Raw genomic sequence first — 22,828 nt, 5'->3', positions numbered from 1 at the left:
TGGTTGGTCATGCTTTATTTCAGTGGAGTATTCTCCATCTTTAATGAAATCGAGAATGATAAATTCGACACGGTATCGGTATCAGCGTGCCCTCAGGTCATTTCTCAAAGCACGTCGAAGTAGAGCTACAGCAATATCCTTGTCATCACAAGCAAACTGTTTATGACTGAGCTACAAGGTGAAGCAACAATGCTACCACGAATTAAAGCAAGCATTCCGACTTATTTGTTTCTGCGGATGCCATTTATCCATGCCTGCCTGCTTTCCTTTTCGTACCATTTACCTGGGAAGCTGTTGAAATTGAGAAGCGGCTGCAGGCCCCGGGTGTTTTTATCACTATTATGGCATTTCACCACTCAGCAGTACCGGGATCCTTGGCTGCCGTACTGTCAAGCCATCGCTAAACAAAAGCAATGCGAGGAGCAATTTTATGATCACGAGCATTGCGAGTGCTGCACGGTGCCAGCAACCTGATAAATGGTGACGCGGCTCTCCGCTGGGCGAAGGCGTGGCACTGATGTCTGTCAGCAGACTTTAGGTTGGGAGCCCTATAGGCAATCGAGCGTAAGATCAGACCTACAGGTTAGACCGACGGCTTTTGTTGTAGTGTACAGATCCTAGTGCAGTACCCTCCGTGCCCGCAAGGTCTGCTGGCAGCATATGTATTTTATGTTCGCACTTGTAGGGCATTATCAGTATTTGAGCATGAGGTCAGACATATGGCTTTATGCAAACTTTGCAGCACATTTATATCTTAATTAAAGGTGTTTTGAGATCACTTCAAATCATAACTGAAAGGAATCATAGCTTCTGTGTGCTGGGTAAAACTATTTCACATTTTGGGGAAGAAAATGGTCCGAGGTGCCTAGGCTATTCTGTGCAGCAAAGCAATGTTGCGATGTGCTCATTTTAATTTTCAATGACTGTAAAGCTCAGAATATGCTGACCATGTAACGAAAACAAGTAATCAAAACACCTTTCATGCCTCGCATATTTTGCTCTAAAAACTCGTGAAGACCGGACAAGGTACTACCCGCTGACTGCCTGGGTGGTGGGAGACTTCGAGACACCGGAGGGGCGGCACCTGCTGCGCAGTGCCATGGAACATCTGGTGAGTTTGTGCACATGTATGTATGTACATGCATATAGGATACAAATGACTTTTATTATTTTTCAAATTTATAGTTGGAAGGTGTGTTACGTGTTGCTAGCGCAGCACATGTTCAGCCATAAAATATCTTTGACCTGTTGCGTTTGTTTAGTTATGTTTCTTCTTTGGTACAGTACAGGTGCCAAGTAGAGCAGCTGTATAATGCATCTTTTCTTTTCAGTGCTCTGGTTCCCATTTCAAGCCTGGGACTATAGTAAAGTAGGCTAGTTTTATTTGTAAGCTGGAGTTGCATGCATAAACGTGCACGAAATAACTGCATCAACATGCATTCATGCTTTTAGTTTGTTTAAAAACAGTGAGGCAAATATTAGATACATTGGATTTGCCTAGAGGAGTTGAGGAAATTTTTGTTGTGTGTACATTGTGTGGTTATTGCTTGCATCAGTGTTCAGCTATATTTAGGTACTCGCACCTGCACCTAGTGCCCTTCAAATGACTTCAAGGTTCTTTCAGTCGTTGTACATCTGTAGTCCCAATACCCACTGCGCTTTTCACAAATGAAGTGGTACTTAGCGAACATGCTCGTGTGTTAGCTGTGTTATATGCCGCCTATGTGCTTCTGCATGCAGTGCCAAGCTTGATCAGTTCTGTCTCGCTGCCTTGCTTTCAGCACTGTTCCAGCTCCTAGGTCAGTGAACAGAGGCTTCATGTCTTGATAAATGTGTTGCCGTCCTCCCTCAGCCTTGTCAATCTGCACTGCTTGCTCAATACGTACATCTCTCGATTCTTGTTAGTCCTTGTATGAGCTTGATTCTAACGAGCACTAGTTTTGACACATGCCTGGTCAGCACACTTGAAGAAAACTAGAGTGCTGTAGTCAAACCTTGACATCTCAGAGTTGCAGTATCATTTAGGCACTTTAGAACCTTCAAGTTCATGGCATTCCTGCTTTTTAAATTCTTTTTTTAACCTGAGATATATATTTATGGTTCACCATGTGCCCACAAAAGTACGCTGCAGCTGATCTCCATTCCTCCATACGAAAATTTTTCTCACATCTTGCGTGAGTATAGAAGGCAGTTGTTGCATTGAATCAGCAGTAAACAATAAGCATGCTGCATCGCTGCAATCAAGCAGCACGCTGCAAACATCCAACGAGTTGATGTAGTGACTGGTGAATATTCAGGCATACATGTGCACTTTGAACTCGATTGAGTGAGTGAGTGAATGATAATTGCCTAGTTTTGGAGATATGGAGACTGAGAAGCAATCAGGTTTTTCTGTTCAAATGGTACGACTACACCATGGTCACAATTGCAAAAAAATGTTTGCAAAAGCCTTATTTACAAATTATTATATGGTTGGTATATGATATGATTTTAGAAGAGTTTTGGGTTGTCTAATAGTGACATACTAGTACATTGTGAAATACCTTGACACACAAAACACATAAAACTGTCTATTTAGGCGACCAGATGTAACATTATCTGGTGACTAATCAGGATGGCTTAGAGGTGACAAAAAATAAATTGGCCAATTGGGTAATTCACACATGACGCTAGCTAGTGACCAACTAGGGTGCAAGATCCAACGTTAAGGTCACTATGATGCCTGTGGCGTCACCAATTTGTCCATGGCTCAGAATGGGGATGTCGCGTTATGCAGATCAGATGTTTATATGTTGAAGCACACAACATTGCACTCAACATTACTGATTGCAGGGGCCTTGAATTAAAGAACAGTATCTTTCCTCAACTTCCTCAGCCTCCTTGGTCAGTAGATTGGATTATCGGCCCCCTTACCACCCACATTACAATTCGCCATTGATGCATCATGTCACCCACCACTCGGTCAGGGTTGGCTCCACTGTGTTGAACTTTGGCAGCACACCTATGGGGAGCTGTGCAAGGCTCTCAATGGGGTGTGCTGTGAAGAAGTAGAAGATAATTGAGGGCATCAAAAAGTCGGGCTGCCAGAAAAATGATAGGCAACAATGTTGATTTTACTTTTGTGTCAGCTTGCAGTGTGCATGCTGTTTTGAACTTGCACCTGTCAATTTTAGTATGTGCACATTAGAATCAAGGTAATACAGAGCTGTGCATGAAAACTTTCACTTAGTTTGCTCCATATTACTAGGTGGTGGAATCTCAGCTGTTTGCAGCCCTTTGAAGTTAGCCGTGTCTCACCTCTTGCCCTTCTCTCATCCTTTGTGCTTCTCGTCTAAGGCATGCATGATGTGTCATATTTGTTTCAGGCAGCCATGGAAGACCCTTTGTTTGACGTAAGCATGGCTGAATCCTTCTGTGGCGTTTTCCTTCTGTTTCGGTTGCTAACACAGCCAGACAACATTGTTTGCTCGTTCTTTATCCGTGAACTATTGGTTGGCTTCCAGAAAAGAAAAAAAAAATATTGTTACAGAGTTTCACTCTAGCGTAAAATATGGCACATCAAGTGCATTGCGGTGCCTGGTGCAATAATACAATGAACTTATTCATGATCATATCACTGATAAAAAACGGGAATACTGTTGCTTGGCAGTGCTGCTTATGATTTGCTGCTATGACTTGCATGCATGTGTGGTTGTCATTCCTGCATGCCCTGCTGTTTGTGCATGTTGTGAGGTTGCCCCTGAACAAAAGTCAAACTAAGGCATAGTAGTGCTAATTCTACTTACTGCTAAAAAAATATTTTGTCACCGCATGAGCTTCTTTCATTTTCAGAAATAAATTATTATTGCCAAGGGGTCATAAGGAGAGATCTATTCTCCCATTTGACATGTAACAGTGCGGTATTTTCTGTTATAGCATAATGTCTAAAGTGTTTTACTCAAAGAAAATTTATATGTAGAAACAAATCGTGCTTTTTCATGCTGTTGCATGAATGAAAGTATTGGCGTCGGCCATGTGTAGGAAATGACAGCACAGTTTACAGCATCCACCCGCCGTGGTTGCTCAGTGGCTATGGTGTTGAGCTGCTGAGCATGAGGTTGCGGGATCGAATCCCGGCCACGGCAGCCACATTTCGATGGGGGCGAAATGCAAAAACACCCGTGTACTTAGAGTTAGGTGCACGTTAAAGAACCCCAGGTGGTCGAAATTTCCGGAGCCCTCCACTACGCCTCATAATCAGAAAGTGGTTTTGGCACGTAAAACCCCATAATTTTTTTTTTTTAGTTTACAGCATTAAAACATCTTTTTTGATTGCTCTTAACATTCTCATTGCATTTCATATTCTTCGCCTTCGCTTTGACTTTTCTATTTACTCATATGCTCAAATGTAGTATTGCACATGTCTACGTCAAGCTTTGCATGGCACACTCTGGTTCCTTTTCAGTTTTAATACCTCAAGCTGATTTGTAAAACTTAACGTCATATGCTATAGCATCCTGAGAGGTGACCCATTCAAGGAACTTTTTTGTTATGGCAATAGTTTTCGAGCACATAGATCATAGAATGAACAGAGTTGTATATGCACTCAGTGCTGCGTGAGCTTTCGTGCAGAGGTTTGTGAATAGCACTAAGGTGGACTGCACCACCATCATCGGGAGAGCAAAAGGACATTAGTTGGCTGATGTCATTAAAAATAACTGCTAAACCAATCAACAGCTGCAAAACAGCAAATGCATGTATGGCCAGGTAGCACTATAGTTTTGAGAAAAACAAGTTGTACATATATTTAAAACAATTCTGAAATTGATTTTTCTACACACCTGTATTTCCCTTATTGTCAAAAGCTTGCCTTTTGTCTGAAGCACATGTGAAGCGTAAAGCTTGTGTTTAAGGTTTATTCAATAACATGTGCGTCTTTGTGCAGTTCTCGCAGTTATGCTGCACACACCTGCCAAAATGTACCCAGTTCATGTTTAGTCAGTAGACTGCATTACTTGTTAACTCGTAATTTGTTAAGCTTGTTATGTATTGTTTGACTTATTACTGATCAACTAACTGTCATTCATTATCTTCTCATATATAATGCCCTGCGGAGCCTTTGGGGTATCTAATAGATAACTATTCTTTGTTGGGAAATCACCTCAAGGGGGGACATGGCATTCGGAATTGGCTTTCTTATTTTTAAGGTACTTTTTTATAAGTCAGGTGCTCTGTGCAAAAAGGAAACTTTTTATTTGCAGTTCACATTTACTCAAAGAGCAGAGATTAATTAGTTGCTTAGCTATGTTAAACTTACGCACTTATTAAACATATAAATGATGAACTTAGTTGAGTAGAAAAATTAACATTTGGCTTTTTATTGGACAGATATATGGTTTGTCGTACAGAAGCTTTGCAGGTTTTCGTTCCAGCAAAATCAATGTGAATTCTAACTCGCAGTGCTGTACAGCTGTTCAGGTACCTAAGTTAAGGTAATAAATAACTGAAAACCATAAACTAAGTAATGGCTTACGAAGGTATTCCGAATGCTGAAGAAATATCTTACTAAATACTTTCTTTTACTATTGTTATTATGTTTCTGACAAAACTGTAAAACCAACTAGCCCATCAGCTTGTGCTCAGTAAATTCTCACAGAACAATGTGCTTTCTTTCAACATCAGGACAGCACCAATGACATGCGCTTCGGCGTTGTTTTTAACCCTGGTGAATCAACCACCACAAACGGCCCATCTGCAAATAAGGTTATTTGGACGGCACTAGAGTCACTGCCGGCAATGGAGGCCATTGGGTTCCTGCGGAAACTGCTCTCAGAGAAGAACTACGCCGACTTTGCTGCTGGCCGGAAAGAGGCTTTTGAATTCCTTTCACCCGTGAGTCGTTTGTTGTCATTGGTTGAAATCTTTTCCCTCTTTTTAAACTTGAAACACTTCTTCACACCACTGCAAGCTGTTTAAAAAGGCAAATTCACAGCTCAACAAAAGCCATTTCATATTCGAATATGGTTGCAAGGAACTTTATGAAGGTGATTTTAAATGCATTAAATTTAATTTGCAGTCTAGTGAAAATTGGTTGCCAACCAACACAGGGTTGCTGTGTTTTCTGCTCAACAGCCCCCCCAGCTGCTGTAGTTTCATACCCTTGCAATCATGCCTTGATACTGTCAAGCTGCCGTATAACGAACACGGGTATGACAAATTATCAGGTGTAATGAAATAAATTTAAAATGTTTCTCGCCAGTATCAATGTGCAGTGAACATATGATTATAACAACTATCAGATATAGCAGAAGTATTTTCATGTCAGATGCAACTTTGTTTAATGAGTTTCAACTGCACAACCCAAACTGCTGAGCACCGAGCTGTAACCCATGCACATTCAGTGCTCTGTGTGCACAATGATGCTATAATAATGCATGAGTGGATAGCAGAATGTCTTTCCTAAACACACCACTGCCTTTATTTGGCAGTGTTTACCCGATTTCAACACGCCCCTGAATCTTTTGTAATTTCAGTATTTATGGCTTTAATATAGAAAACTAACATAGAAATGACATCATAACTCCTAAACAAAATAGAAATCTCACACGCACCTGATTTTTAATAATAAAGTTGTGGCTAAATCCAATTCTGGCCATTAGAAAAAAATGGCACCAGCTAAGTTTACCTTCACTGAATCAGAATGAATGTGTGCCTAATGTCCATTGTCATCGCTAGCGCATTATCATTGTTTATGGACGACAACATGTCCTTTCTAAGGCATATTGCACATTTAATATTTCACATTTATTGAAACACTTCACCCCAATTGCAAATGCAATGGCCGCTTGTGCCTAGGCTTGCCACTTCAAAAACATGTGACCCGACTTTGTTGCCACATGTTAAGCATGTAAAAAACTTATATTTTGAATGAGCTTTCATAGCAAAAAAACTGAAATCTATCTGTCGTCACCATTCCACGCTGGATTTTGTTATGTGATGGTGATGATGATGTAGCCATTCTGTGATGGCAATGGCAATGATGCCGGCTAGGCTGACTGTGATGACAGGCTGTTGCAAACACATTTTTGGTTTCGTATCTGATAGTGTCACACAAACGATTTGTATCAATCTTCTTGGATAAAAAGGCATGTATTAAACTCTCTTAAACATGGTCATCATTTATTGTGAGCTTCCATTTTTGCTCAATAATATTCTTATGGCAAGCCAGAAATAGGTGTTTCTGGCATGAGAAAGAGCTTTTCAATGCATTCATATCCTTTAGTGCCACCACAATGGACACTGCAGCCGTTGGGGTCAGTGTGAAAGGGTGTTTGAACCTGAATGAGCACCAACGTGATGTTCTGATAATTTGTCATTGCACTACACCTTGACCTGAAAGCTGGCAACTTTTGTGTGGAGAAAGTGCAGAAGTTAGTTTGGTGGAACATGTGGCATGTCCAACAATTTTGCGCATTTTCCACTCCTTGCTTTCCTAGTTGTTCTGTGCTGTAAGGAATCCAAGCAACAGCATCCTTAACTGCTAGGTGTAGTGTATTTGTTGTTTACGTTCATAGTCACAGTTGGTCAACTGTGTGTTTGCATGCGTATGTGTCATTTTTTGGCTTGAATGCTTGCGAACAGAACTCAAACGTGGGTGCATTCAAGAAGGCCCTGGCAGACTGTGACGACGGCTTCCTGACATGGCACAGGACGTTCTCCAGGCTTGCTCTCAAGCTCTCCCCACAGCAGCGTGCCGTGGTCGCTGGCGGAAGGGTGAGCACCAGTGTTTCTTGACGGGTGTCAGATCCTGCTAAAGGAAAATTCTTTAAAAAGCAGAAAGATGTGTGCCGGTAGGTCGGCAGAACAAGCAGAAACTCGCTCATACTCGCTCGCCAACATTCTCGCAGGCTTTGTACCCACTCAAACTCATGTGCACTCACACTGACTCAAGTTTCTGACTCGCGCCAACTCATACCTCAACAACATGCACTTGCATTCAGTCCACCCACTGATACTCATACTCACATCAAGTCCCACTCACCGGCTCTCACGCTCATTCATCCACTCACACCACTTGTCACTCGCCAGTGCCCGATTTCATATCTGAAATGAGGGGAGCGAGCATGAGCCAGTGTACTTCTTTGTAAATGTGCCAACCTATGTGTATGCCTGCCCTTAAATGTTTTCAGAACATGGAAGCTAGTTTATTTGCATGAGGAGAATGCGAGTCTTTATTTTCTAAAGTGCGTGTCACATTATACTCGGAACCAGGCTTGTAGCATATGCAGGTTGCTTTCTTTAACAAAAATTTCTTATTTTAAGATGTGGTAAGCTCAGCCATCAAGTGACCGAGCTCTGTGGGAAAGCTGATCTCTCGATGGCAGTACATGTTGGTGTGCAAATAGCAAGAATGCAACTCAATGCACTTGAGAGGAAGATGGTAATGATGCAGAGGGGTCCAGTTACAGTAGCAAAAATTATTGAGTCACTTTTGCTTACATAGTACCGTCTGCTATAGTAATGTACACCGATGCAGCCTCTCTGTGTGAAAGCGGCTGCCCCTGCACACACACACATGCATATGACTCCTTCGTGCTCGAATTTTCTTTGCTAGGCTATGCTATGTTGGGCAGTACAAAAATATTCTAACGGGGCTTTTCACTCCTGTTGGAACATTTTAGCTTAACCCAGCAGGCAATTCGTAACTGCAACATTCGCTTGTGCAGGATGAGAAGGTGGTCTCATGCAGTTGCACACTATGATAGTCGACAATTCATCACTCCTTGCTCTGTAATATAATTAGGTGTGTGCGAACATTCAAAAATTTTTAATATTATAGAATGCTATATTTTTTATATTTGTATTTGATTCAAAAACTAGGTTTTCAAAAACGTTCAAATATTTGGTTGGATATGAATATTCAAAACAAGTCAAATGCATTGCTGGTTGTGCGGGAGTAATCACAGTTCTTAGCGTTTCTTTTTATCTAATCTTAAGAATATGAGTCCTATTTTGTGCCGAATTTTGTGATAATTTCGTGCTGCTGGCGAAATTTCGGCTGTAAAGCACATGCTCAGCCACTGGACGACTAACCTGTGCGGGAAAGCCAGCCTCTCACTAGCAAGGGCCACGGGTTTGCAGAGAGCAATGGTGCACTTAGAGTACAACGAAAGGGGATGGGGGCGACTACACAAAAAAAGTACAACTGCTATAAGAAGGCTCTTTTTCGGAAGTATAGGTCCAATGGGCCGATCCTCAGCAGCGATGCCTGTACACACGGCCTCCCCAAGCAAATATACCAGTTCCCCGCCGCGTGCCCACATCACCCTTCCATGCAGCGTATTGCATGCCTGTTACAACATATCAAGATAGAGTGCTGGTCAATTTGCTTCTGCAATATGCGCCCGAACGAAACCCGGGACTTGTAGGGCAGATCTCGCACATGATGGGTGTTGCACGATGGGCATTGCCACGATGCCTGCGCATACCGCAGTAGGCAAAAAGGTGCTGTTCTAGACGAGTGCGGATTAATTTCACACATTTACTTTGAGTTATATTCAAAACTTCTCTAGTTTTTCTTTTTTCATGCAATAAAAGGTGTCCTTTAGCTTCTTCCTGCAGTATAATGTAGTATACCTTGCATTATATTGGTAGTTTCATTATATTCGAGCAAATGTGGTACCTTGACAGCAGCGGGTCAGTCAGATGTCTCACACTGAAGGAATACAAAAGAAGGGGCTTGCTGCACAAGCTATGCTGCAGAAGTCCTGCTTGCATACGGCACAAAATATAGGAAAAAGAAAAGGCAATGTTCTTGCAGTTCTTTTCTAAGCAGTGGTCATGATAGCTAACAGTACAGCACTGCTTCATTTTGGTTGGGTGTGAGCACAGCTTTTGCCTTGCTCAATTGTTACTTTTCCAGTGCCACCCCCAATCCGGAACTTACTGTGAGACAGCAAATGCGCTGAGTGTGCGGGCAGTTGCTGCTGTATAATAGGGCACAGGCACAGAACAGACAACTAGTCAGAATTGCTCAATTTCCCAAATTAGCATGAGTCAAATACACAGTTTTTCAGTGTAAGTGCTTACCAGTCAAATTTTTTTACCGTTTACAGTGCAAATGCGATGTTCCAACATGTTAATGTAATTAAGCTTTCTAAAAATAGATGTGCATATCTTTATTCGATATTCGAAGCTAAGTATTCATATTTGATTTATATTAGAAAATTTAGAATATATCACATATCACTAGCTCACATTACACATACCTGGCTTCATGGTCCGTCATTTCGTATCAATGTGATTTGCAAAAATAGAGCCTCTCGGTTCCCCCTGTTCTTCTCGCTCATCACGTTGCATTTACAGTTTTACATTTTACGCGCAAGCGTACATGGCTCACCAGTGAAATGAGCGATGCAATGTTTGAAGCCACGAAGGAAGTGAGTGCCAGAGGAGGAAGGTGCCTGTAGGTGGAGAAGAGAATCGTGTACCAGGGAAAGTACGAAGAAGCACACTGAGTGCATGGCAAAGCAATGCCACCTAGAGGAAAGTCCTGAGGGTAGGCAGAGGTGCGCTAGGTTGACCTTTTCTGGCAGTTGCTATGGGTTGCGTGTGCGTTATGGAGGTGCCGGGTTCGTCTCGTGGCGAGAATGCAGCATGCACAAAGGGATGAGTCGTCGGCGCACCTAGACTCTGCCCGCAGCAATTGATGAAGACACCTTCGTGCTGGCTAACGCTTCACAACGCAAACTGAGCGGCGAGTATGCAACACACACAAAGGTATGAGCCATCGAAGCACCCAGACTGTGATCTCAATGCAAAATGCTTTCAAGATGAGGCGTGCACGGCCACGGAATACACAGTTGCTGCAGGAATACAACGCCGCCCCTCCCTCCCCTCCCCCTGGAGCCTAGCGCGCAGTAGAAGATGGCGCCCTTCCTTCCCGTTTTCCTCCCTTGTGTGCATGAGATTGAGCCTTCATCGTCAGCCCAGCGTTGCACGCTTTCACTCGCGCATATAGCATACGGCACGCGGGGATGATGTTATTGCCCTTGCATGTTATATGGAACATTGCGGCGGTGGCGACGACAGCAGAAATGTACCACAATAAATTGCTATTGCAATTATATAGAAATGGCGCCCATACGCTTGCGCGTAACCCACTTTCACGAACTGAAACGTCACTGTAATTTTTTTATTTTTCTCATAGTTAAATGAGGGCCCCCTATTAGGTTCATGCAGATATTGTGCAATAGATGTCTGAAAAATGAGCAAGAGTTAATATAGTTTGCATTACTTATTTCTTGTCTATGTATTCGTACCTGTGTATACAGAGCTCTTGCACCACTCTTGGCCAAATTGTGCAACTTAACATCATTTTAAAGATTAAAAAAGAAACAGATAGAATGAATTCTGTACATATCCTCTCCTTATTTATTTATTTTTTCTTTTCATTCTTTAGTTTGATTTGTTAAGCCGGCTGCCAAGCTTAGCTGTGAACCGTGCAGAGAATCTGGTCATTCTTAGAGCCTGTTGTATGCACAGCCATAAATTGAAGTGCACTCACTGTACAGCCATGCATCAGGGTGAGCAGTATACACACCTGCTGCGCACACCTACGTGGTATGTGGCTTGTGCTGCGCATCTCTCAATTCCAGGCTGCTCGTGCTGCCTGCAAGAAACGCCAGTCTCTGTGAATTTCACATTCCAGAGCTTTTTTGAACGCCTGTCGTATGTCTGACACACTTGAGCACTTATTTTTATAGAGGCAATGGTGTGAAGCGGTCCAATGTCTAACATATTTACACTTGAGCCTCATTATAATTTTACTGGATGTAACAAAATAAGTAATATAACGAAGTAAATGCAATTCCCTTTGAAATCCCCATAGGGACCCACGTACTTAAAACCTTGTTTTAACGGAGTAAAATTGTTCTGCCAATGGATATAACGAATTAGATTCACCTCCAACACCAAAAGTAGCGACCGCTGTGCATCAAGCATACCGCTTTCGGCTGGGTTCCGCACTCATTCGGTACAGCAGTTCAAAATTCCCACGTCAGATACGCCGTCGAGCAACATTGCGCCTCTCTCTTGCTGCAGCACGTAGCTGGGGAAGCTAGGTGCATGCATCCTCCAAGTAGTCTTCTTTGCATGTTTAAAGTTGTGCATACCATTGAGAATAAATGGTAGTAAAGGGCAATATTCCATATAACAAAGTAATGTATATAAAAAGTCATTTCGGCTTCCCCTTAAACTTCATTAAAACGTGGTTCGAGTGTACGAGATTGTTTATAAAGGCTGTACCATTAAATGAGGTTCTGGCCAGCTGCTTTGCTGCCACCAGCAGACCTTGTAAACTCAAAGATGTTTCGCTTCTTCTTTTTATGGAGCCAGCTCTTTCAATTAAGTTTAAAATTGGGGTACTTTTTTTCCGCAGCTTCTTATTTTGGACCTGAAATTGTAACCATGACCAGAGCCTGTGCAGTGCTTACGTAGTTGATTGAAACTCTTGTCGCAGATAATTGGTCCATTTGAGGACAGTGAAGTGTTCAACAGCGATGACTTCAATCTCCTGGAACGCTACTCCTTGAGTGCCTATGGGACAAAGATAACAGATATCCTGAGAGCTGAAAGTGACAGCCCTGGTGATGTGGATAGGTAAGCAGTCGCACATTGCAATAGAAAGGCCCCTTCACTGGTTGTGTAACTTTGGTAAATGCTATAATTTTGCACATGGTCTGTGTTGAAATATGTCTCACAAGTTGGCACCCTGACACTGTCCTGCAGTAGCTTCATTACTCTGTTCTCTGATACAAGAAATGATAAGTTTGTAAATTAAACACTTTGTAATATTTTCTTTATTCCTTAAGACAGTTCAGCATTTGGATAATTTGGACACTCTTTTTGGTTCTCTGAAAAGCAAATTAAGGTTGTTGTTTTTTCTGTATTCCCAGCAGTTTAACCTTTACAAAGGAGCAGCAATTGCTGATTTTGGTTGCACTTGTAGTGCTAAATCAATACTGGAGTTCAATTCACTTGCTTAATGTTTTATGCTTCATCTACTTTGTATGTTTCTTTTTCTTCAGTGATCTCGCCATGAAAGCTGCAAATGTGTTGATGTCGCACGTGCAGACAAAGGTACGACACCAAGTGAATGCATACAAGGAAGAGAAAAGGTGTGTGTCACTTTTGTTGTAGTTCTTTTTTTTTTCTATTTCTTGTAGTGTTGCATTGCATTTGTGCTGAATGTTTGTGTTGTTATGTGCGAAAATCTTCTCTACTTGGTACTGACTGGTAAACATGTTATTAGGAGCAGCTGTGGTGCTCAGCTGCCAGCTTAATCTATAGTGGGCTTATAACAGATATGACCAGAGCTGTGGCTTGAATATATTATTGCATGTAATTGTGGTTATTGCACTTGAAGAATTGATCTAAGCTGGTGATAAAAGAGGTGACCTTAGAAGGGCACCTCTTTTATTTGGATTATCGGTTTAAGCAGGCAGATGAGGCATATGAAGACCTTTGAAGTGAAAAACTCCTTATCAGGGAAACTTGTACCAATAAAGCAAAGCAGTAATTTGAATGCAGCAGTAGTGGCTACCCTCGGCAATTGTAGAATTGAATTTCAAAGCTTACTTCGTTTGTGGGTCATGACGATTCATTTCAAATCAAAAGGTGGTTATTGCAACATTTATATAAACAGATCACAACATTGCAATAAATGTACGGTTTGGTAATTTGTACAATTACGTTCTGACAACATTGAGTGGGTGCAGGAAGAACAAACAAAAACCTAGTGAATCTATGCAAACTCCTAGCAGGCATGCATTGAGAACAACAGCAGCTGGAATCAAACGAAATACCTGATAGAATTACACAAATGTAATATTTAGTTAATGATAAGAGTCTTCACTAAGATCATTCAAAGTTGACATGAAGATTGTGTGAAATTGTGAGAAGGCTCTTTGCCTGCTGCTGCAGTGCCCACCCACTCTGGCAAGGTTCAGTGTAACTTTGTTAATTGCTCTGCAGTGTTTTGTCTTAATACTACTTTGGCTTTCCATCTGTGAGCATTATTTTCATAACTTTCAATATCTGACTGTCATGAAAAACATGACTTTCAATGTCACCTGTAGTGGGAAACTTGTAATGGAAGGGTCTGAGAGAAGGCTTTAGTTGACGCCTATTCTGACAGTCATGGTGTCCCATCTCAGTTAGCATAGTTTCTTGTATTTGGAGCACATAAATCAAGTTACTATATCTCGCAAAATCGTTGTGGAAAGTGACTGTCAAAGTGATGTCACTTTACCACTTGCAGCGTGCTGAAGATTCCATGCTCTCAGCCAGATGAGCCAGCACACGAGGTGATCGTTATCGTGGACCCTGTCTCACGAGGGGCTCAGAAGATCTCGCATATACTGCTGGTGCTCCAGAATGTGATCAATGCCAATGTAAAGGTATTCTTCAACTGCATCGACAAGCACTCGGACATGCCCCTGAAGAGGTAAGAATGCCAATTATGTGCTGGAAAGGCTACTAAAACTTAAAATGCAGTTTTTGAAGCATTAGAGGCATTGCTCAACTGCATCTTATACTTGCAGTAATCATCTGGAACCAATAGCTCATTATAGTATTAACAGTTGTGCCATGCTTTCCTGACTATAAGTTACATGTTTGTGGCACCCCCCATTTCTTGCATGTTTCTAAGAAAGTATTCGTGCATAAGAAGCACCTCTTTTAACTTGGTCGGCATGGTGAAGTGCGATTACTGTATTCTCTGGTGAATATGACTGTTTCTTTTATGCATTTTGCTGGTGCATCTTATACAATGGCAAGACTTATACAGCATAAATCACTTATAGCGTAAGCCGCCAGAATCACGAATATCCACACTATAAGCAAGTGCACACGTGTGCAGCAATCCAGTGCTTCTTTGTTTGTCAAAGGCGCAAACGTAACATACTCGCCTCAGTGAACCCGAACTGTATATATAGCTCGTCAGCCAAGCTAGCGCTCGATGCACCCTGTTCTAGTGGCTCCGGCATGCGACAGGAAATGTTCTATTCCTGCATCAGCTACACTAGACCGTAGAGCGCCCAATTTTCGCTGATGTAGCATAACTACGCCACATCCACGTTAAGCCAGACTATATCTGTGCCTTTAGCTTGACCACCCCAATGCTCTCTTCTTCGTGCGGAGGCAGAACGCATCGAGGCTGTGCTGTTGAACGTAGACAACCAGATAGAGAAAAGCGACTGGACTCGGAGAATAGTGTGCATTAAAGGAACATCGCCGGCACGCAACGGCGTTGGCGCAGTGCATGAAGCAGCTAGCAAAGTATCCTAACTCTGTGGCTAGCAGACATGCGGGCCCTGTTTGCCGATACATGTAAATGGTATACAGGCAAGGGAAGCAGACGACCCGGGTGCTGGTTCTTTACAGTCTGCATAGTACGTTACTTCTGGCAACTGGTAATGGCAGCATCTTTTTCAATTTCAGTATGAAAAACATCTATTTTTGCAGCCGTTTTGTGAAGCGCCCACTCGCATTTCAAGCGTAAAATTTTCTACAGAGCTTATTGTATGTCTAAATTATGTGAAACGATGCTTCTGAATAATCTTCTGAATCGTTGCAGTTGGTCTTTAACCCTTTGAGGGTCGATTTTATTCGCCATATGCGACTGCCCAGGCTCAACTTTTTTTATTGCAGATTCCAATTCTTAGGGACTTATTCCTAAAAAAAATTACCGTAATTTTTCTAAAGTAACCGTAAAGTAAAGAAAAATATATTTTGCGTTGGTATATATGTACTCTTCATTCATGAATAACATCAATAAAAAAAATGAAATAAACTTATAAGAATTAAAAATTTGATGCATTGTGATACACGTAGTTCAAGGCTTTGAAAATGTGCACACGAGAATATTTCGCAGGACTCAAATATTCCTGCTCTTACACCAATATCGAATATGTACATCGATAGCGTAATCGAACTGTGTAGGTGCATGCACTCAAGAAAACTGGGGTTGTGTGCCCGTCAAAAAAATCAAAACGTGTGGCAAACTTCCGCTAATATTCATCTTATCGCCAACCAGAGGCAATTAGTTTTCGCTAGTGTAAAAAAAAATGGGAACACATACACGGTGGCATCCTTCCCATGCGCACCCCTGTGAGCACTAAACAAGCGAGAAACAAGCAGTTGCCCTTTGAGTTATTAGTAACAAGATAGCCATCAGTTTTGCAAGCGCAAGAAGCCGAAACTGCCCGCGGAAAAAAACCCAAACAGCCACCCGCCCTCGTGCGTGCCAATGTGCGAGTAGTAGTATATAGCAGTGGAAGCTTGATGTGGGCGAGTTGGTTTTGCATACTTAAAGAAAAGATGGGCCATTCTAGGTGGTATCTATTTAAAGTCCTGTTTCTTCAAAAAAACATTTAGTCGGTAGTAGCGCCTTGTCCGTCGTACATGTTCTTCTTTTAGTCTGCGTCTTCGTAGCGCTCTTTTCTTCAAGTAGGTAGTGTATAGACGCGCAGGAGCAAACTAGCTCTAAAACAAACCATGCTACGAAAACCGAGAGAGGGAGATGCAAGAAAAAATTTTCGTGTGTTCCCACATAGTGGCAGCACGTGACAGAAAAGAAAAAATTAGGAAATTGGCGCACTTTTTAAACGTACAGACGGCGCCGTAAATATACGCCATCGACCATTTTTGGACTTGTTCGGGGCGCCGCATACAGTATTTACGTCATTGACCCTGAAAGGGTTCATGGAAATGAAAATGAATGAAAAAAAAAAAAAAGCTGGCCACAGGTGGGTTCATGCCCCACCTGCAGCCAGTTGTATTTTTTATCCACTTTCATTTCCATTAATTTCTAATTTCTTTCATTCACTTAATAAGTACATGTAATTTCCCCTATGCTGTCCCTGGTGTCTTTCTTTGTTGGCTTCTTGTGATATGAAAATCGTCCCCTCGGTTTCCCTTCTCATTATCCAAAGGTGTAACTTATATTTTAACTTTTCTGTAAAAGTTCTATTTTTGGGGGGTACAACTTGTTCAAGGATGCAAGTTATAAACTGGAAATTATGATATGCACGCTTGTACACTCATCGCAAAATGCTGTACTTATCAATATCAGGGCACTAAATTTCCGTAAACAAATTTTTATGACCTGCTAATTCTAGTAGAGAGAAATCTTCAACCAACACTTGCCTTAGGCGCAGAAAACTAACATTTATTGTACTTCACTCGAAGCCATGGAGGGCTACGTCCTCCAACACAGTTAAAAAGTTCACCTACTTCGGCCGGAAGCATCGCTAGGTCACCGTTGTCAGCTTCTGAATAACCTGTACGAGACATTGCCGACATTGCCTCTGCAGCATGGCGTGCTCAGGAAAAAAAGAACTCAAAATGGTCCTGCCAGCATGCGTGCTTTTATACAGATACAAGTCGCACTGTTGTACAAGACATAACTATGAAAATTTTGGCAAGAAGCAAACATGACTTCTATTTTGGAAAATACGGTAATTGTAAGGGCACAATGTTACTGACTGCAAGTACAGACTAGTAGTTAACCACTCACTAACTCGGGCACAACTTGGGCATTAACTTGGGCATGGCTGAGCCGTGGCTTACTCAATCACGGTTTTCAGTGTGCTAAAGTGCGTCATTTTACATGTTTTCATTTACCTACCAACAATCAGATTTGCTTTAGAGTTTATATGAAGGGTCACATGCAGGCTACTGCATTCACTGTTCCGGTTTTTAGTCGCAGTTGTGTTGTCTTGTTAGGTAACACTCACAGGCCCTTTCAGAGGCGTGAGGTGAAAGGAATGATGCAGGCTGTGTCACTTGCGGAAACATTTGTTCGGTTAATTTATGCACTGTGTCTGTACAACAAACCAATGCAGCTACTACCGTTTTGTGCTGGAACCGGAGCCCCAGTTTGGACTAGATGGCCAGCTGGGCCCAGGGCCGTACGCCAAGTTTGTGAACATGCCCCAGTCTCCCCTGCTTACCCTGGGTATGGCGACCCCTGAGAACTGGCTAGTGGAGGCAGTGCGGTCTCCTTACGACCTTGACAACATCCACATGGAGCAGGTGTGTATGACGGGAGCACATGTAGTGCATCTGCAAAGGCTGTTCACTTCTATATTGTGCTGGAGGTATTGCGTTAGAGAAATTGCACCAGAGTAAAACTATTGTTTTGGCTTGATAGGTGATTGCTGCTGCCAGTTAACGGCCCTTTCTGTTGCCTGCCAGTCTTTATAGCAAAAGGGTACAAAAAGGGTGCAAGTCTGCGTGGAAGCTTAGCTCAGCATTCACACAGTCGGCACATCTGGGTTAATTTCATGTGGCCCGTCAGTGGATTCCGACATCACAAAAGCTTAAACTTCTTTGTTGTGGGCAAATGACAATTCATTTAAAAAACTAAATTGTGGAGAATTATATTCATGAATGGAATTACATTCAGAAACTTCACTGTGTGTAGGTGGGTTATGAGGGAACTGTAGTGGAGTGTTTTAACATTCAGCCAAACACGGTACACGAGCATTTTTTGCATTCCACCTTCATCGGAATGCAACTGCCACGACATGGCACAAGGTCACAGGAATAAAACCCATGACCTCGGGGTCAGCAGCCTAATGTCATAGCCGCAGTGGCAGATCGTGCAATTAATTTCTTGCAGCATGGAAATCATATTTGCTATTAGATGAAATGTTCAGCTAGCCATTTTATCGGTTTGTGGCATCAGTAAGGATGAGGAGGACTTGCTGGGGTGGCTCAGTGGCTGCAACAATCTGCTGTGGTGGCCAAATTTCATTGTGGACAGAATGCAAAAATGCTAGCGTGCTGTGCTTGGGGTGCATGTTAAAGAACCCCAGGGAGTCTAAACTAGCCCAGAGAGCCCAACTGCGGTGCCTCTCATAGCCTTTGAGTGGCTTCTGGATACTGAGTGCCATAATTCAATTTTAATTGAATTCAGGGTGCAGAGGGTCATGGCTGGGCACATAATACTTAAGATGTCGAACTAGATGCAATAGAATTTGCGAAAAAGGCACTACTTTGTTGCTGTGAGGATACCACACTCTTCAGGCTCTGAGTGTGGTGCTGCAGTTCATTGAAAAGCCAGAACAATAATGTCTCATGGCAGAGTTTGGTCCATGAGTGAACATCTTAGAATCAACATCCTCCTGTGTGAGGCTGATGCATTAGCAACAAATATGACTGGCTTCACGTCCCCGATTACAAAATGAACATTTTCCTATTTATTTATGTATTTTTTTATTAATTTTTGGTTGGGGATACTTGTCATTAAAAGGCTCAGTATTCCTGAGATGTTTTGTTGTTTTCAATCCATAGCGTAGCTTGTGTGTGCCTGTTATGCCTGCATTCAATTTGTGTTTGCTTTTATGAGGTTCTAATGTGTCCTTATGTGGTGCCGCAGCTGTTTTCAAATTGCTGCTTATGTCTCTCATGCAGGTGGAGAGCAGAGTGCACGCCGAGTTTGAACTAGAACATCTGCTTTTGGAAGGTGCGTAGAGTTGAGATTTAAACGTGCCCAGTGCACTGCTTGGATTATGTGTGATGCCATAATGAAGCCTTTTGCTTACATCTTGACTGCTGAAAACTCTTAGACTTGCTTACTTTGTACCTTCAGGCATCGTACTACAAGCTGTCTCTATTTCTCTCTCTCCCTCTCTCTCTCTCTCTCTCTCTCTCTCTCTCTCTCTCTATATATATATATATATATATATATATATATATATATATATATATATATATATATATTAAATACTTGTTCTGTTTACCTTGTAGCACCACTCAAGTTCTTTACGTTTGAAAGGTAGCCTGAAGAATCCCTCTTTGCCTACTATATATATATATATATATATATATATATATATATATATACATACATACATATATATAGATATATACACACACACACACAGTCAACGATCGATTTTCATGACGCCCGCTTTTTCAGACATGCCCGATAATTCGTATGCCTTCGCGGCACCGCCACATACCCCCCCCCCCCCCCCCCCCCCCCCATAAAGTCAATGTATAAGAACGCCTGAAATTTCTGACGCGAAAAACCCTCGCCGTTCGATATTCCGGACTTTTTACCACGACCGCAGTCCGCAGGTTTTAAAAAGCATTAATCAAAGCCACCACAGCCACCATTTTGATTATTTTGCCGCCTTGAACCATCGCTCTCACGAGCAGATCCACTGGGAGTCACCACGGCAACGCTAGGCCTAGCTACTTCGACGTTCGCTACCAAGCTATTTACTGTTCGGTGTCGTGTATTCCATTATTACAATTCGCCACTGTTAGAAATGGTGCCGACTCTGCCTTTGTAATCCTCGCCAATATTTGAAGCTCAGAAAGCTTCGCGCATTGCATTATACGAGTTCCCGAAAGTCAGCTTCGCCTTAATACAAAATTGTTACGCGGTGAAGCATACGCAATGTATTGCAGAGAAGCATATCAAGTGTGGGGAGCGGCAACTGTCACGGGCCAAGGTATATTTTCCTTAATTATACACGCAGGAACCCGCCGTCTGATATCATAGTACAAGCACTGATACGGATAACTATACTGGCAGGCCTTTAGAGCTATTGCTGACATGTCTGTGGCAATTTGAGCCAGTAGGCACAGTAAAAGGCGAGCATTCATTTTTTCGGATTGCCCGATTTTTCGGATGTTTTCACGACCCCTAGGGAGTCTGAAAAATCAGATGTTGACTGTGTGTATATATATATATATATATTCATGTGTACGTGTGTTTACAGTCGAATCTCAATATAACAAATATGTATACCATGATATATCAGACATAACAAAGTAAACTTAAAATTTGGTTGGCCATGCTTTATTTTAGTGAGAATTCTACTGCCATAATGAAGCAGAAATTGCTAGATTGGTGGTAATGGCAGTTATAGTGAAGTGAATATTTGTTCACTTGGCAGCTTAACGTAAGTATTCCGGCAGCAAAGACCCCAAACACTCAGCAAGAGCAACTTGAAATGGCCCATTCTGGGCCTACATGTGCATTTTGGCTATTGTCTTGATTTTGCGTATCCTCAACCAGCATGCCGTGTCCTGATCCTGTGTGATCACACTTACACGTGGTTGCAATCAGCAGTGCTGCAAAGCACCTTTGTAATTTAGCATTTTTTACATCCCACATGTCAAGTATCAGCACGGCACACAGCCAACAGGTCATCAAAGTTTACAGGAAACACTTTGCTGGCCAGTCAGGTGCATCACGTTAGCTTGTACTTTTGCCACATAGACTCGATCGCAATTTCCTTTTTTTTTTTCCTCACCAATATCAGTGTGTACACTTATCACAAATATCAGCTAAATGTATAGCAAAGGTGTTTCTGTGTTCAATGCGACATTTTTGTAACAAATCCTGCTTGTCAACTTTGGCTCTTATAATATTTAGGATCCTGCTCCAAATACTACAGAAGGCTTTTTGAGGGGTGTGCAAATAGCAGTATTTAGGACGAAGTTGAGTACAAATCATATAGGGCTAGAAGCAAATCAAATCAAATAGTCAACATGCAATTTTTTCACTCCCTAGGCGCCGCGAAAACATCCGAAAAATGGGCAGTCCGTAAAATTGAATGCATGCCTTTTACTGCTCCCAAAGGCTCAAATCGCCACAGGCAAGTCCAAAATAGCCCTGAAGGCCGGCTAGTACACTTATTAGGTGTATCGGTGCTTGTACTGTGATAGGAGATGGTGAGTGCACGCATGTATAATCTAGGAATACATACCGTGGCCCGTGTCAATTGCCCCTTCCCACTGTTGGTATACTTAACTGCCATGCTTTGTGTATGCTTCACCGTGTACCACTTCACCGTGTACCACGAAGGGCGAAGCTGCCCTTCGGGAACCAGCATTATGCAGCGTGTCATGCTTTCCGAGCTTTGAAGCCATTGGCGAGGATTAAAAAGGTGGACGGTGCCATTTCTATCAGCAGTGAATTGTTTCAATGAAAAACACGGCACCGAAAAGCAAGAATCTTGGTAGCGAAGTAGCTACTTGGTCGAAGTATCTAGGCCTAGCGTTGCCTCGGTGGTGGTTATGGCTGCCAGCATCCAGATCTGCGTGCGAGGGCTCCGGTTCGAAGCGGCAAGGTAATCAAAATGGCAGCGGTGGTGGCTTCGATCAATGCCGTTTCGGACCTGCGGTCGTGGCAAAAAGTCCGGAATATCGGAAAGAGAATGTTTTTTGCGTCCAAAATTTTAGATGATCTCCATTGACTCTATTGGGTACGTGGTGGTGCCATGAAGGCGTCCGAATTATAGGGCATGTCCAGAAAATAGGGCATCCAGAAAATAGTTTGTTGACTATATTGAATATTTTCTAATAGTTCGCAAATAATGTGCAGCCTTCTCACCAATAATATGAAACAATAGAAAATTTCCGTCATTACATTGCACGTTATAAAAGATGCTTTACTAAAAGCACAAAGGGGGCATTAGGAAAAATTAAGCAGATTATTTGAAAACTCAGGGCTATTCGGAGAATTTGCTGTCATGCATTATCATTTTATAAAAATAACCTTGTCTATGGTAATGGCTGAGTGAAAAAGAAAAGCATGTTTTCTCTAGTTTGAATCGTCATGGCAGATGGTGCCACTATTTTAACAGTATGCTGCAATTAAGCATAATATGATTTGATCTGATGAGAGGATTGATGTGCTGCTTTATAAATACTAGTACCAAACAATACCCATTGCCAAATACTTTGCATAAACAACATTTTATTGTGAGTGATTTTGTTTAGCCGTAAAAGTCTGGCTAACTGAACAATGCAGCGTGCTCTAGTA

The 22,828-nt window shown here is 42.1% G+C and overlaps 1 protein-coding gene across 6 annotated transcripts in view; it reads left to right on the top strand.

Annotated features, from left to right (window-relative positions):
• The window catches only part of Uggt (UDP-glucose-glycoprotein glucosyltransferase), a 183,484-nt gene that overhangs the window by 124,973 nt on the left and 35,683 nt on the right, over positions 1-22,828 (top strand). For 4 of the 6 annotated variants that reach the window (XM_050187367.2, XM_050187372.3, XM_050187371.3 and 1 more), the window contains exons 21-29: positions 1,017-1,111; positions 3,366-3,392; positions 5,662-5,871; positions 7,621-7,752; positions 12,500-12,639; positions 13,068-13,157; positions 14,300-14,485; positions 17,886-18,075; positions 19,459-19,510. In XM_050187367.2, the coding sequence (XP_050043324.1) occupies positions 1,017-1,111; positions 3,366-3,392; positions 5,662-5,871; positions 7,621-7,752; positions 12,500-12,639; positions 13,068-13,157; positions 14,300-14,485; positions 17,886-18,075; positions 19,459-19,510 (1,122 nt within the window). The remainder of the gene's footprint in view (positions 1-1,016; positions 1,112-3,365; positions 3,393-5,661; positions 5,872-7,620; positions 7,753-12,499; positions 12,640-13,067; positions 13,158-14,299; positions 14,486-17,885; positions 18,076-19,458; positions 19,511-22,828) is intronic. The other 2 variants (XM_050187370.3, XM_050187369.3) reach the window with 1 other exon arrangement.

Source organism: Dermacentor andersoni, chromosome 2 (assembly GCF_023375885.2).
Source record: "Dermacentor andersoni chromosome 2, qqDerAnde1_hic_scaffold, whole genome shotgun sequence".
NCBI lineage: Eukaryota > Metazoa > Arthropoda > Arachnida > Ixodida > Ixodidae > Dermacentor > Dermacentor andersoni.
The sequence above is the reverse complement of the archived record's forward strand: the minus strand, read 5'-3'. Positions and strand labels throughout refer to the sequence as shown.